General features: G+C 52.5%; 2 protein-coding genes across 2 annotated transcripts; one reads left to right on the forward strand and one right to left on the reverse strand.

Annotated features, from left to right (window-relative positions):
- Positions 1–1268: 1268 nt before the first annotated feature.
- THAP11 (THAP domain containing 11) lies at positions 1269–3391 on the reverse strand. Its single transcript, XM_081217794.1, has one exon. The coding sequence runs from the start codon at positions 2918–2920 to the stop codon at positions 1997–1999; it is 924 nt and encodes a 307-aa protein (XP_081073920.1). The 5' UTR covers positions 2921–3391; the 3' UTR covers positions 1269–1996.
- A 4711-nt stretch (positions 3392–8102) lies between these two features.
- Positions 8103–13768, forward strand: CENPT (centromere protein T). Its single transcript, XM_081217773.1, has 13 exons — positions 8103–8285; positions 9353–9443; positions 9583–9670; positions 9778–9874; positions 9995–10131; positions 10244–10280; positions 10496–10644; positions 11350–11511; positions 11823–12143; positions 12396–12486; positions 13094–13270; positions 13350–13454; positions 13536–13768. Exons 1-13 carry the CDS (start codon positions 8173–8175, stop codon positions 13657–13659), a joined length of 1692 nt encoding a protein of 563 aa, XP_081073899.1. The 5' UTR covers positions 8103–8172; the 3' UTR covers positions 13660–13768.
- The last annotated feature ends 102 nt before the right edge of the window (positions 13769–13870 follow it).

Raw genomic sequence — 13870 nt, forward strand, 5'->3', positions numbered from 1 at the left:
CCAGACACCAGAGAGTCCTAGCCAGTCTGGCCCTCACCCTGTCCTGGGAGTCCTGCTGAGAGGTTCAAGTGAGCCAAAGCTGAAACAGTCTAAGTCCCTTCAACACACAGGAGCTAAAGGACACACTAAAGAGCATGGCTTGGGCCTGGGAAAATCCTCACTCCTAATGAAGGAGGGTGGGGACACTTGAGCAACTGATCCAATACCTACCCATAAAGGGCTTCAGTCCCACCTGGCCTGGAAGGGCACTGCTGTGCTTCCACCACCTTATGACAAGCCAGAACTAACCCTAGGAAGGGAGAGATACAGTCCCTTCCACATCTAGGTACCTGCACAACCTATCTCCCACCCCTCCTCCCCACCACACTTGTTTCTCAAGTCAGTGCCAAGAGGCCAGAAGGAGAGCAGAAACTAGAGAGACAATTTTAGAGTCATTCCAGTTTGAAACCACAGGGAAAGCCCCCAGGTAAGTGGCTTTTTCCATAAGGAACAGAGAAAGGAGTCATGTTTTATGGAGCCCAATAAGTGTCCATTTGTGCCCCAACACCCATGTTAAACATGGCTAGCTTTAAAGGCATCTGTAGCTAGCTTTGAGCTAAATTACTTGGAACTATAGATAAAAATGTCACCTTGCCGCTACAATATCCAATCTAAAGAAAGATGTTAATAGCCAAGAAAATGAGTCAAGGGGTCACAAATCCCAAGTCCTATGCTTAAAGTCCTCTATGGATCCACCTCCTTCACAATGAAAGTGTACCAAAGTCAAAGGTATCTGTATAAGAGTCCATGGCTGGTTCCAGCTACGGTCTTCACTGATTTAAGTAACTGCAATACCCATGTGTGCCAGACACCATACTAGGCCTAAGGGCGATAATAGTGAGCAAAATTCAACTCCAGCTGAAAATTCTTAAGGAATTCAAAACCCTCAGAGAAGTGGGCTGCCACAACTCAGTTTAGTTCTCAGTCGCTCCTTCTCCCAGTTGAAAGGACACAGGGAGCTAACCCATGGACAAACCAGGACCATTTGGTGCAATTTCCAAACTCTTCGGGGTGAGCTGGAACTCTGCAAAGACCTTATGAGGCCAGGGTCCTTGTGCTTAGGGCCTCTTTATGGAGAAACCTAGTCACTGAAGCATCTCTACTCTCAGGGTCAGCCTGGTCCTTGAGACCTAAGGCGGCGAAGGTGGAGGCCTATCAGGAAGTCCATCTCCCCATGTCTCAGGGACCCTTAGCTGAGTCCTCATAAAAATAAATTGGCGAAACCCAAATAAAAACCTTACTTTCTGTTTAATCTGTTTTGCCAAACAAACACAGTGAAAACTTTAGTCTGACTAATTGTACAGAAAATAGAATTTGTAACCAGTAGCAAACATAACAGGATAGACCTAAGTCCCTGGCAAGCTGGATCTCCATCAACAGGTCACCTAGATCCCCTTGTTGATGACCTCCTGGGAGGGAGGTCCTAGGAGGCAGAGGCACAGATCTGCCAGTCCCCATCAGAATCACAGGCTGCACCTGGGAAGGAAAAGCACAAAAAGTAGAACTGATGTTACTTGGATCTCTTATCACTACACACAGAAGAGCTGTCTCTGATTGCCGGCCAAACTCAATGTTTAGTTGTTTTCCCAAAGCCACAGTCCTTGGGCATCTCGCCTGCATCCCTAGGGGATAAGTTTCAAGTTCAGTGGTTCTGAAGCCTCTGCTTAACCAGAATCTGCAACATAAACTTGGGGTTGGGGAGTGAAGGTAGGGAGGGGTAGACAAAGTCATAATTGCTGGTGTCACCAGTGCAGAGTCTGAGATCCCAGACTTCAGGACCTTGCTTCAGGAGGAAACAAGAGACGGTGCTTGGTCACCAGCAAAAGAGTTCAGCTGCCCTAAGGCTCAGTACTGCCAACCAGTGCCCCAGGAGTATGAGGGAGTTCAACAGCGGCGGCCTCAGGTCCCCCTAAGCTGGCAGGAGTCTGGGAGTCCCGAAGGCCGAAAGGGGACTCGTTCACATTCCGTGCTTCTTGCGGATGACAGCCATGGCCAGCAGCCGATCCTTCTCGCGTAGTTCCTCACGGAGTTTGGCCTCGGTGAGACGCAGGTGACGGATGCTGCCCTTCATCTCCTTCATCTTCACCTCCATCAGCGCCAGGATGTCCCGCTGCTCGTTCAGCTTGCGCAAGAGCTCCTCCTCTGTGGTGCCTGACGACAACGAGTAAGAGTGGTCGGAGCCAGTATCAGGGAAGCCCTCTTCCCCGACCACCACCAACTGGGGGCCCATGGGGCACTCGGCGGCCTCCAACCCTGCTGTAGCAGCCTCTAGCTCCGACGCAGCGGCTGCGGCGGCTGCGCCCTCTGCGGCCGCGAACTCCACTTGCACCGTCAGGTCAATGGGCTTCACATCTTCTCCCGTGGGAGTGGTGGGCGCCGGAGGCACGGATCCCGGAGCCTGGCTGCTGTCCACAGCAGCCTGAAGGGTGAGGAGCACAGCCGCAGAAGCAGATACCAGGTTCGGCTGCAGCTGGGCGGTCTGGGCAGTGGAGGCGGACGGCGACGGCTGCTGCTGCTGCTGCTGCTGCTGTTGTTGCTGCTGCTGCTGTTGCTGCTGCTGCTGCTGTTGCTGCCTGCGGCGGGCGGCTGCGGACCCTGCGGGTCTGCGTGCTACTTTGCGCTCGTTGACGCCGCGCAGCGGGAAGATGGTGGGGACCCGCACCGTGTAGGTCTTGCGGCCGCCCTGGAAGTGAACGCTGCAGAGACGGTGGCCCGTGGTGGGCTGGAAGGTGGAGAAGCACCCACTGACGCCGGCACGGGACACATTCTTGAGCCAAAGGCGCCGCAGCTCAGCGTCCTTGGGAAACGTGTAGAAGTGCAACGCCTTGTCCCGGTGCGAGTTGTTGTAGCAGCCTGGCACGCAGCACGTAAAGCCAGGCATGGCTGCGCCGCGCGGCCCGGCCCGGCCCACCGGCCTTCTGAGCCTTTCGACGGCCCGGTCTGTATGCCGCCGCCCGCCCCTCGACGGGCGGCACCGCGCGAGGCCTTGGGCGGCGTCCCACTACTGCCGCCCGGCACGGCCGGCCTGGCCCGGCGCCCTGTGCCCAGAATACGCCTCCCGTCGGCCCGCGCCGAGCCAGCCGCCCAGCCGCCCGCCTGCGCTCCAGAGTGGGCCCCAGGGACGCCGCGAACGACCGCCTGGGAAAGAGGACTACGCCCCCCACAATGCACCGCGGCAGAAGCCGCTCACTTCCGGAGCGGGGGAGCGCTTGTTCCGGCCTATTTGCAAGGCACCGCGACAGCCCACGTAGAGCGGACTCTTCCCCTACACGGCTCACCCTCGGTGGACTAGAGAGGCGTATTCGGTCGGAACTCTGTCGCTTGGAGCGCCCTTCGCAAGGACCTGGAATCCTGATGGAGGGGGTCGGGCGGCGCGCGTCTCCCCAGTGCGCAAGCGCCCTGGGCCTGTGCCCACGGAAACTACAAATCCCGCAATGCCTTGCGTTAAACTTGGCGGCTGCGGCCTGGAGCGCCGCCTAAGGGAAAGGTCGGGTTGCAAGCCGACCAGGATTCGGACGAGGTTGTGTTGTTCGCCGGAAGCGGTCCCCCAACCCTGAGCTGCTGAGTCCAGGGCATTCCTGCGGGGGAGGGGAGGAAGGACCTAAGCCTCAGCGCCCCAGAGGACCTCAGGGAGCCCTTCTGTCTGCATTGGAAACTCTCCCCGGACTCAGATGCCGCTTGCCTTGACTGTCTTATTGACCTAAACATAGTCATCACTAGGCGCCTACTGTGCGCCGAGCATAGTGCAGGGAGTTGGGAACCTTGCAGGAACCATACCGACCTGGCCTGACTATAGAGGGATGAGGGTCAGACTTTTGGATAATAGATGTGAATGAATGCACACTAATGGATGTCTAATCACAGAAATAAACGCTCCAAAAAAACAAAATCAACAAGGGAGAGGGAAAAGTAGGAGGTGGAGGCCCAGGACGAAAAAATCCACGAAAAGCTTGGTTAGGGAGGAGTCGCTGGTTTTTGCCCGGGAACCAGCCTGTAACAACCTGAGGCAGGAAGGAGCTAGGCTCTGCCCTTAAGGATCCTCAAGAGTAGCCAGAATAACAGAAGCTCCGAAAGATACCAAACTGGGCCAAGTTAAAAGATTTGTGATTTTATTCTGCTGGTGACTGGGAACTGTTGGAGGGGTGTTAAACGAGAGGTTGGACAGGATTTGTATTGTAACAAGTTACCTCCCCACTCCCTCGACTTCCTTGGGGAAAGTGTTCTAAAGGGCAAGAGAAGCTGTGGAAAACCAGAGAGGAGGCCAGGCAGTCGTCCAGGAGAATTACCTGTAAGCTAGCCCTCCTTTGCCGAGTTCCCCGTTTCTCCCACTTCTTGCCATTCTTCACCCTTTCTCCTGACTCTCCCTCCTCACTTTTTTCTCTTCTGATTACAGACCACGGGTATGAATTCGAAGCCTAGTTTATATATTATTTCTAATTATTTGATATAAAAACAAAATAGATCGGGCCTTTTAAAAGTTTGCAAAAGCACTCCAAGTTAACTGTCACTTTTTTAGTTATTCCTTTTTATTTTTGGCTGCATTGGGTCGTTGTTGCCGCACACGGGCTTTTCTCTAACTGCGGCGAGCAGGGGCTACTCTTTGTTGCGGTCCGTGGGCTTCTCACTGTGGTGGCTTCACTTGTTGCAGAGCGCGGGCTCTAGGTGGGCGGGCTTCAATAGTTGTGGCGTGCGGGCTCTAGAGCGCAGGCTCAGTAGTTGTGGTGCACAGGCTTAGTTGCTCCGCGGCATCTGGGATCTTCCCGGACCAGGGCTCGAACCCGTGTCCCCTGCATTGGCAGGCGGATTCCTAACCACTGCACCACCAGGGAAGTCCAAGTTTGTTATTCTTTATTGTAAAACAGACCCATACTTAAAATGTTCTAGAAACATACACGACAATGGGGAAAAAAACTATTTTTCTGGTCCCAACACCCAAACATTACCACTGCATTTCTGTTTACAACCAATGTGACCCTTGGTTATTTGTGTGGATTTCACAGAACCATTCCTCCTGGCCAATGCAAACTGAGGTCCACAGCTTGAACCCCTTCAAATTCAGAAATGCATTCTTTAGTATGTGTAGCCCATGGTGAAAGATGTGCATTCATTTGGGTGAATCATTTATACAAGTGTAAAAACATGAATACACACTTCGTTATATGTTTAAATGTTTATGAAATGTGTGCAGTAGGGATAAAATTCAGCAAAGGTCATTGCATCTGTTATTATGTATTTTCATTGTCATACAGTTACTGATACGGTTCTACTCCTACCAGTCTCAAGACCTACCTTACTAAAAAAATGTTGGTGAGAAGTCAAACTGATGTCATTTCTTTATGTACAGAACATTGAAAGTTATGCTCTATAAAATTACTTTCCAGACTTGAGGACACGGGGAGGGGGAAGGGTAAGCTGGGATGAAGTGAGAGAGTGGCATGGACATATATACACTACCAAATGTAAAATAGTGGGAAGCAGCCGCATAGCACAAGGAGATCAGCTCTGTGCTTTGTGTCCACCTAGAGGGATGGGATAGGGAGTGTGGGAGGGAGATGCAAGAGGGAGGGGATATGGGGATATATGTTTATGTATAGCTGATTCACTTTGTTATACAGCAGAATTAACACACCATTGTATAGCAATTATACTCCAATAAAGATGTTTAAAAAAAAAAAGGGACTTCCCTGGCGGCGCAGTGGTTAAGAATCCACCTGCCAATGCAGGGGACACGGGTTCGAGCCCTGGTCCGGGAAGATCCCACATGCCACAGAGCAACTAAGTCCATGCACCACAACTACTGAGCCTGTGTGCCACAACTACTGAAGCCTGCATGCCTAGAGCCTGTGCTCCGCAACAAGAGAAGCCACTACAATGAGAACCCCGCGCACCACAACAAAGAGTAGCCCCTGCTAGCCACAACTAGAGAAAGCCCTTGCGCATCAATGAAAATCCAACGCAGCCAATTAATTAATTAATTATTAATTTAAAAAAAAACAAAACTACCTTCCAGTACATAAAATCACCTTTAATCTACACTTAGTCTTCTACACTCAAAAGAATGTCTGGAATGCAATGCCTGGCTTTCTCCCCACCCCCACTGCCCTGCCCACCTTCTATCTTGTCACCTCTGGAGAAAGTCAAGAACCTTTGTCACATGTCTCCCTGATTCCAATCTTGCCTTCCCTGCAATCTGTTCTTTACATGGCTGCCAAAGAAAATATAATTATGTAATACCTCTGCTTAAATCCCTCCGGTGGCCTATTGCATTTAGAATATTCTCCAAACTCCTTTCCAGAACCTGCGATACCTCACATGGTCTGGCCCCGTGAACCCAGTTTTTCTGATTGTTCGTTTTTGGTTTTGCTTTCTTGTGTTTTTTGGCCACACCACGTGGCTTGTGGGATTTTAGTTCTTGGACCAGGGATTGAATCCAGGCCCTCGGCAGTGAGAGCGCAGAGTCCTAACCACTGGACCACCAGGGAATTCCCCCAGTGTTTTATTATTTAAAACAATATTTATAAAATATTATTTTATTATTATTATTATTGTTTTGGCTGCATTGGGTCTTCGTTGCTGCACGTGGGCTTTCTCTAGTTGAGGCAAGAGGGGGCTTTTCTTCGTTGCAGTGCACGGGCTTCTCACTGCAGTGGCTTCTCTTTGTTGTGGAGCCCGGGCCCTAGGCACGCAGACTTCAGTAGTTGTTGCTCGCGGGCTCTAGGCTCACCAGTTTCAGTAGCTGTGGCACTGAGGTTCCGTAGTTGTGGCTTGCGGGCTCTAGAGCGCAGGCTCAGTAGTTGTGGTGCATGGGCTTAGTTTCTCCACAGCACGTGGGATCTTCCCGGACCAGGGCTCAAATGTCCTCTGAATTGGCAGGTGGATTCTTAACCACTACACCAGCAGAGCAGTCCCTGTGTTTTGTTTTGTTTTTTTGACAAATAGTAAATATAAAGTTTAATCAATCATGTAAACACAGTAAAGACAATCTAAGCAAACACAAATAATGCTATGAAAAGTAAGCTCATTCTCAAATTGTTTTGGAAAGTTTTTTATGTTTTTTCCATATTATCTAGTCCAAAGCTTTACAAATAATAAATAAATATTGCACTTAGGTGGTTGATAGTGATCGCGGAAATGTGCCTGCAAAGGGCTAGCAATTTAAGTCAGATAACACAAAGGTCAGATCTAAATGACGAGGAATATTGATATAATTTTCCTCTGCAGTTCTCTAATTTTGAGAAGCAAGAATCTTATTTTTTCTTTGCTCTATTTTTTAACATAAGCACAAATATGCCCATGCCACTGCCAGTATCTGAAACTTTACACACAATTTAGGAGCATGAAGGAGAACTCCACAGGAAACTCAGAGCTCAAGTTCTATTTCAGTTCCCATTAAAATGTAAGAAAGGGGGCAGGGGGCTGTCAATTGGTGAAAACATGGTAATGGAGTCTCCAGCATTAACAGAACTTTTGAGAGCCGGAATTCATCTCAAAATTGCTGATGTTTGGAGATTTTAACATCTCTGCTGCATCACAAACAGCCCACTAGCCTCTGAGCCTGCAAACTGATCTCTTGTGATAGATATAGGTCCTATAGACACATTGGTCTTTGCAAATGCAAATCTGATCAGGTCACGTATAGAATACAGTATTTTTTTCCTGGCCCAAATGTGTCTCTCCTCATCTTCGGAGAGGGAGATGAGAATGAGAGACATTCTCACAAATAGTCACTGCTATTTATTCATGACCTGGCTTATTACTTGTCAGATCCTGAGTTAAATATTATCTAACTGAGCCATTACACACACACACACACACACACACACACACACACACCCTTATTAGGTGGTTATCACCCTCACCTTACCTTAGGTGAGGAAACCGAGGCTTCGACTGGCTGCACATACTTGCCCAGGCTCAAGATAAGGATGCCCGCAAAACCCGTTTGCTACCACCACTGTACACACCGGGCGAAGCCGGCGGCAGGACTAGAACTGCAATTCCCGTGTGGCTGTGCGGCAGCCTCGCGAGAGTTGACCTAAATTCAGCAGCATCGCGAGAGTTGGCTTAAATGTGGCGGCGGGAAGGCGGCTATCGTAGCTACCGAAGCGGCTGGGAGGGCTGGCTGCTGAGGCGATGGCGGACAGCTACAGCCGGGACAGCGAGCCTACGACGCGCACGCTACTACGGCGCGTGCTGGATACAGCGGATCCTCGCACCCCGCGGCGACCCCGGAGTGCTCGGACTGAGTATGTGAGGGCGCTGCCCCAACACAAGAGCAACCAGAGGGAGTGGGCGATGGGGTCCAGAGCTGACCCTGTTTGGAGACGGAAACTGAGTCTCGGAGAGGAGCAGAGTCCAGGCCTCTGAGAACAGGCTCCTTTCTCCTCGCTGGGCTCGGGTCAGCTGTTTGTGCGCCCACCCCTGAGACTCCAGGCCGCTCGGGACCTCAGAGCTCAATTATGCAGGCGTCCTTGGGGGTCCGCTTCTGGAAGCGAAGGATAGGTGCTCAGAATCTGGACCTCTGCTATGTTCTCTAAGCCAGTTTTTTTCCAGAGTATGTCCAGGCATCTGCCCTGAACTGTCTCCCAAGCTGTTCCCAGCCGAAAGATGGGAAAGGAGTTGCAGAGCATAGCCTGGGTAGCAGTCAGGAGGCAGGAACTGGAAAGATGCTTTGCTAGAGAGCAGCGAATTTGGCCTGACGTGGTGGGAGTGTCAGTGGGTGAGGGCTGTGGTGAGCTCATGGTGCAGAGAGGGTGTAAGATGGCATCTGCTGACTTCCTGGGGCAGTGCAGTTCCTTTATAGACAATGGGAAGCCATTCATTATAGGTTTTAGACCTATGAGTGATGAGGTGGGAGTTGTGCCAGAGGAACATTTATGTGGTTCTGGAATCTGAGAGGGGATTGGATTGGAGAGAGTAGGGCTGGAGTGACCCATGTGGAGGTTGCTGTCAGACCCTGACTAGTACTTAAAAGGTTTAAAAATATTGAAATATTCTTGGATTGTTTTAGTGTCTAGAATGGATACTTTTCCAGTTGTTCCTCTTATCTGTGTGGTTAACCCCTACCTCTGCCATAGTCACCTCAGCCCTTCTCTCTGGCTGGGTCATCATATTCCTTCTCTCTTCCCATACCCCTCGGCTCCCTTTCATCCACAACCCTGTTGATATAGAACTGGGAATAGGGCTGTGGGAGGGCAAGTGGTTTCTGGTCCCTGTCCCTGAGGGTAAAGGACTTCAGCCAAGATCCCTGACGAAGACCCGTCTCTAGTTCACCCTCCCTACATAGTTCTCACAGTTGCTGCTCTTTACACAGTGTCCAGAGAGCCCTGCTTCAAACACCTTCCTCTAGGAGGCTGAGGAGCCAAACAAAGATGACTGCCCGGCGTTGTTCTCATAGAGCCAGGGTAAGTGCCCTACCCACTGATCACTACAGGGCTCTGGTTGCCTTCGGGGGCTCTTGAGTTATAGCTCTGCTCTGGAGCCCACCTTGAGGGACTGTCAAGGCAAAGGAACAAACTGATTGCTTGATGCTTTTACCCAAAGTCTATTGACAGATTGGCCCATGTTCAAGCCAGTGGACACCTGGAGGAACAGACACCCCGGACTCTAATGAAGAACATCTTACTAACTGGTGAGTGAGCACTGGCCTGCAGTGAGAATCAGGCACCAGCCCTGTGGTATCTCTCATTTAGGGCAGCCTGCCCTGCCAGCTCCACTCTCTCCTTGCTATTTCTACAGCCCCAGAATCTTCCATCGTAATGCCAGAGTCAGTGGTGAAGCCAGTGCCGGCACCGCAGGTGGTCCAGGCTTCCAGACGGGAAAGCGGTCGGAGCAGGTGCAGTAAATTCCCTCCTTGGGCTAGGCTGCTGGGCATTACTAGTCAGGGAGCCTCTTGGGGCTCTAAGAGCCGGAGTTGGGTGTCCTGGCTTGTCTGAGAAAAGCTCCATCCTTGTAGCCTGGAGCTGCAGCTTCCTGAACTTGAGCCCCCAACAACCCTGGCTCCAGGTCTGCTGGCTCTTGGCAGAAGGAAGCAGAGACTGAGATTGTCAGTGTTTCAGCAAGGAGTGGACTTGGGACTGCCTCCCTCCCAAGGTGAGGTCCTGGACAACACCTGTGGCCACCCTCTCTGTCCTCTGGAGAGACTGAGGAGGCCTGAGAGAGGCCTGGCTAACTTATTATCGTTTCTTTTTACATTCTCTTGCAGAGCCTCATGGGAATGCTGATGCCTCTTCCCTCACCAGGTGCTGTTGCCTGTTCCGGGAGTTGGTGGAGGAGAGGCTTGGGGAAGGGGGTGCTGACTAGAATGCAATCTGGCCATAACTGCTCCATGCTCACAGCATGGTGGCTGGGTTCTAAGAGATGAGAGCACCGGGGCAGCTGGGGGACTCCTGGGGTGGGGGAGGGTGGTTGGACCTCAGGTACCTGACTTTCCTTTGTGCCTTGTCCCTCCCATCAGCTCCCTCAACTTGACTTTCGCCACACCTCTGCAGCCACAATCAGTGAAGAGGCCTGGTTTGGCCCGCAGACCTCCTACCCGCCGAGCTGTAGATGTGGGTACATTTTTGCAGGATCTGCGAGATACTTCCCTGGCCTTGGCTCCTCCAGGTAACGTTGAGATTTCCATCTTCTGCCCTGTGGGGAAAGCTTTCCCCCCATGATTGATGGGAGGTGCTGCTGAGTCCAAGGTTGCTTCTCTCTCCTTTGAGTCAAGAACAGTGAGCAAGCCTGGCCAGTAGGTCTATGAGGACTTTCTGCTTTCTTTCTGCAAATGGCCTCTTGTCTTGCGGGGGCCCAGTCTTAGTCCCTCTGTATCTTCCAGGACCCCATATCCTTGAAGAGCTATAGGACTGAGGGTAGGAAAGGGGTGTGATATGGTGGCTGGAGCTTATTGGGAGGTTGAAAGGGGCTAGGTTTCAGGATCAGCTGTTCAGTCAGAGCTGACCTGGGAGCCTGATTCCAAAAGACAAGTCAAGTTCACCAGGATAAGAGAAGGGTTGCAGGCAGAGGGACCTGAATGAGAAGTGGAGAATGGAGGCATGGGTGAGCAGATTGGGTGGGGCAACCTATGGAGCCTGGGAATGCCAGGCTAAGGAGCAGAAGGTAAGCAAGGAGAGCTGTGGAAGGGAGATTAGGCTTAGAGTGGGCTTAGTCTTCTCTCTAAGGGCCACTTGGGCAGGCTTGTGGGTCCACTACCCAGGCCCTGGTGACTGGCTAGCAGAGCCGCAGGTGGGCGTGCAAAACACTGAGTGCCAACTGGACCTTGATCTCCAGATGAGAGCCTCAGAACCCCTGTTGCTACTCTGCCAACAGACACAGTGTTGGAGGACACCCAGCCCTTCTCCCAGCCCTTGGTTGGCCGTTCCCCCAGTGTGCACCACTCCCTGCCTTGCCGCTCTCACTCTGGGGCTAAAGATGTGGAGAGGGCTGCCAGTCGCAGGACATGGAGCAGTGGGCTTGGGCTGCAGAACAACGGTGAGTATGTGGGGCACGCAACCTGGAGCCAAGCCTAGCTTAAGCAAGAATTGGCATTGGTGTTTTTTCCTCTTCAGGCCCATATGTGTACCCCTCACCCCCGAGTCCCTTTGGAGGGCTGTTGATCCCTCCATCCAAGAGCAGAGTCAGTGTTGGGCCAGGAGATTCCAAACCAGTACCCTGGGGCTGCCTCTGGCCCTCTTCCCTCCTTGATGGGCTAGGCTGGGTTTTACTACTCCATCTTTACCTTTCTCAGAGCTACAGCCCGGGCCTACTGCTTTTCTAGCCTGTATTCTCTCCCCTTGATTCAGGTGCTGGGAAGCCAGCCCAGCTTCTGGCAGCAGAGGTGGAGGAGGTTGATGCCCTTGCTCTGGGCTTTCCGAACGTCAGCAGTAATATCTCTGAAGAAGATGGAGTAGGGCCCTTACAGAATGGAGCAGGTGAGGAGGCAGAGGAAGGAATGGAAGGAAGCTTGAGGGAAGTGGAGAAGGCAGCAGAAGCACAGGGATCCGCCAGAGCAGAAGAGCCTGAAGGACACGTAGAAGTGACCGAAGCAGGGGGATCCTGGGGGGCTGTCGAGGCCAAGGAGCCAGAAGGATCTTCAGGGGATGAAGACACCTCTGGTAGAACAGGTAAGGGGCCCAGTGCAGGGATCAGGGGGTGGGTGGGTAAGTGACAGCTGTGTCCCTGGCCTTGGAGGAGGGGCTTACCTGGCTTGTGTTTCTGGGCACAGGTGGTCTTGGGCTAGGGAAACTCTGAAGGGCCCCTTGCTTGCCTGGAGCTAGATGGAACCCTCGAGGAACAGGATAAGGAGGCTGTGGGCCTTCAGGGTTGAGTGAGATGCTCAGGCCTGTGCCCTCTGTAACCCTGCCCTTCCTCTGCAGCAAGTCCAGGGTTGGCCTCCAGCACCCCAGAGTTCCTTCGGGCCAGGCGACTTCAGTTTCTTCAGCCAGCTCCACCGCCTAGCACTGCAGTGTAAGATCCCACGACCCTGTTCCACATGGGCTTCTTGGAAGGGGGCAGGTACTGAGGTTGGCATTGGGTACCACAGAGTTATCACTCTTATCACTCTTCCTTTAGGTGTGTAAATGATTACCCAGGAGAGCACCCTAAGGTGGGCTGGATGGGGCCCACTCAGAGCACATCTGTCATCCTGGTGCCTGCCTGCGGGGGCTTAGAGGAGCCTGGGCAGGGGGGAAGTGCCTAGGTTAGTATGCAGTCAGAGAAGGCTCCCTGGAGGAGGATTAGCAGAATGGGACAGGCAGCAGTGGGCTGAGTAGGGGGAATGTCCATGCCAAAGCCTGAGGATCATGGGCCTGAGCAAGTACTGGTTTGTATGATGATGAGGCTAGACTGGCACATTGTGTCCAGATTGTGGAGGGTTGGGGCCCCAGGGAAAGACCAGGCTTCTACATAGCCCCCTGTCCCCACTGCCCCCCAGAAATGGTTGGAGCTGTTGGTCCAGCCTGGCCAAGGAGCACAAGGGCCCTAGTCTTGGCAGGAGCCAGCAAGACTTATCTTTGATTAGCGGCCTCTTTAGGTAGCAGCAGTTCAGCTAACTCTGTTCACTCCTTGCCCCCAGGTTACCTTCAGAGCCTCCGGAGCCTCTGTCGGCCAGGCTTCCTCCCAAGCCCCGAATCCCTGGCTCCAGACCCCGTCAAGATCCCTACAAGACTGGACTGAACCACTATGCGAAACTCTTTGGCTTCTATGCTAAGATGCCCATGGAGAAGAAGGCTGTGGAGATGGTGGAGAAGTGGTGAGTCCTTGACACTTGGGGTGGGGAGAGGAACCCCTCAGATCATGAACAGACTGTTTTACCCCTACTTTCTTGGCAGCCTGGACAAGTATTTCAAGCATCTTTGTGACGACCTGGAGGTATTTGCTGCTCATGCTGGCCGCAAGACTGTGAGGCCAGAGGACCTGGAGCTGCTGATGCGAAGGTAAGTGGATGGAAGCAGGGAGATGCTGGGTGTGGGAGTGCTGGCGCTGATTCTCTCATTCTCCATCTTCCTCTGCTGCAGGCAGGGCCTGGTCACTGACCAAGCCTCCCTGCATGTGCTCGTGGAGCGGCACCTGCCCCTGGAGTACCGACAGCAGCTCATCCCTTGTGCATTCAGTGGCAACACTGTCTTCCCTGCCCAGTAGTGGCCAGGCCTCAACACCTGCCCTGTCCCTACCCGGGGCCCCTTGGCCCCACATACACTTCTAGGTTTCCTCCCTGCCCCCCAGCATCAATAAAATGTCACAAACAGAATATGCTGTGTTTTGGTGCACGTTCTGGGACCAGCCAAGCAGGGACCAAGCACCCTTCCCTTGACTCCCCAGCATAAGCTAGAGAATAGCATGGGTTCAGACA

This window comes from Mesoplodon bidens (genome assembly GCF_964165515.1).
Source record: "Mesoplodon bidens genome assembly, chromosome: 18".
In the NCBI taxonomy this organism is placed as follows: Eukaryota; Metazoa; Chordata; class Mammalia; order Artiodactyla; family Ziphiidae; genus Mesoplodon; species Mesoplodon bidens.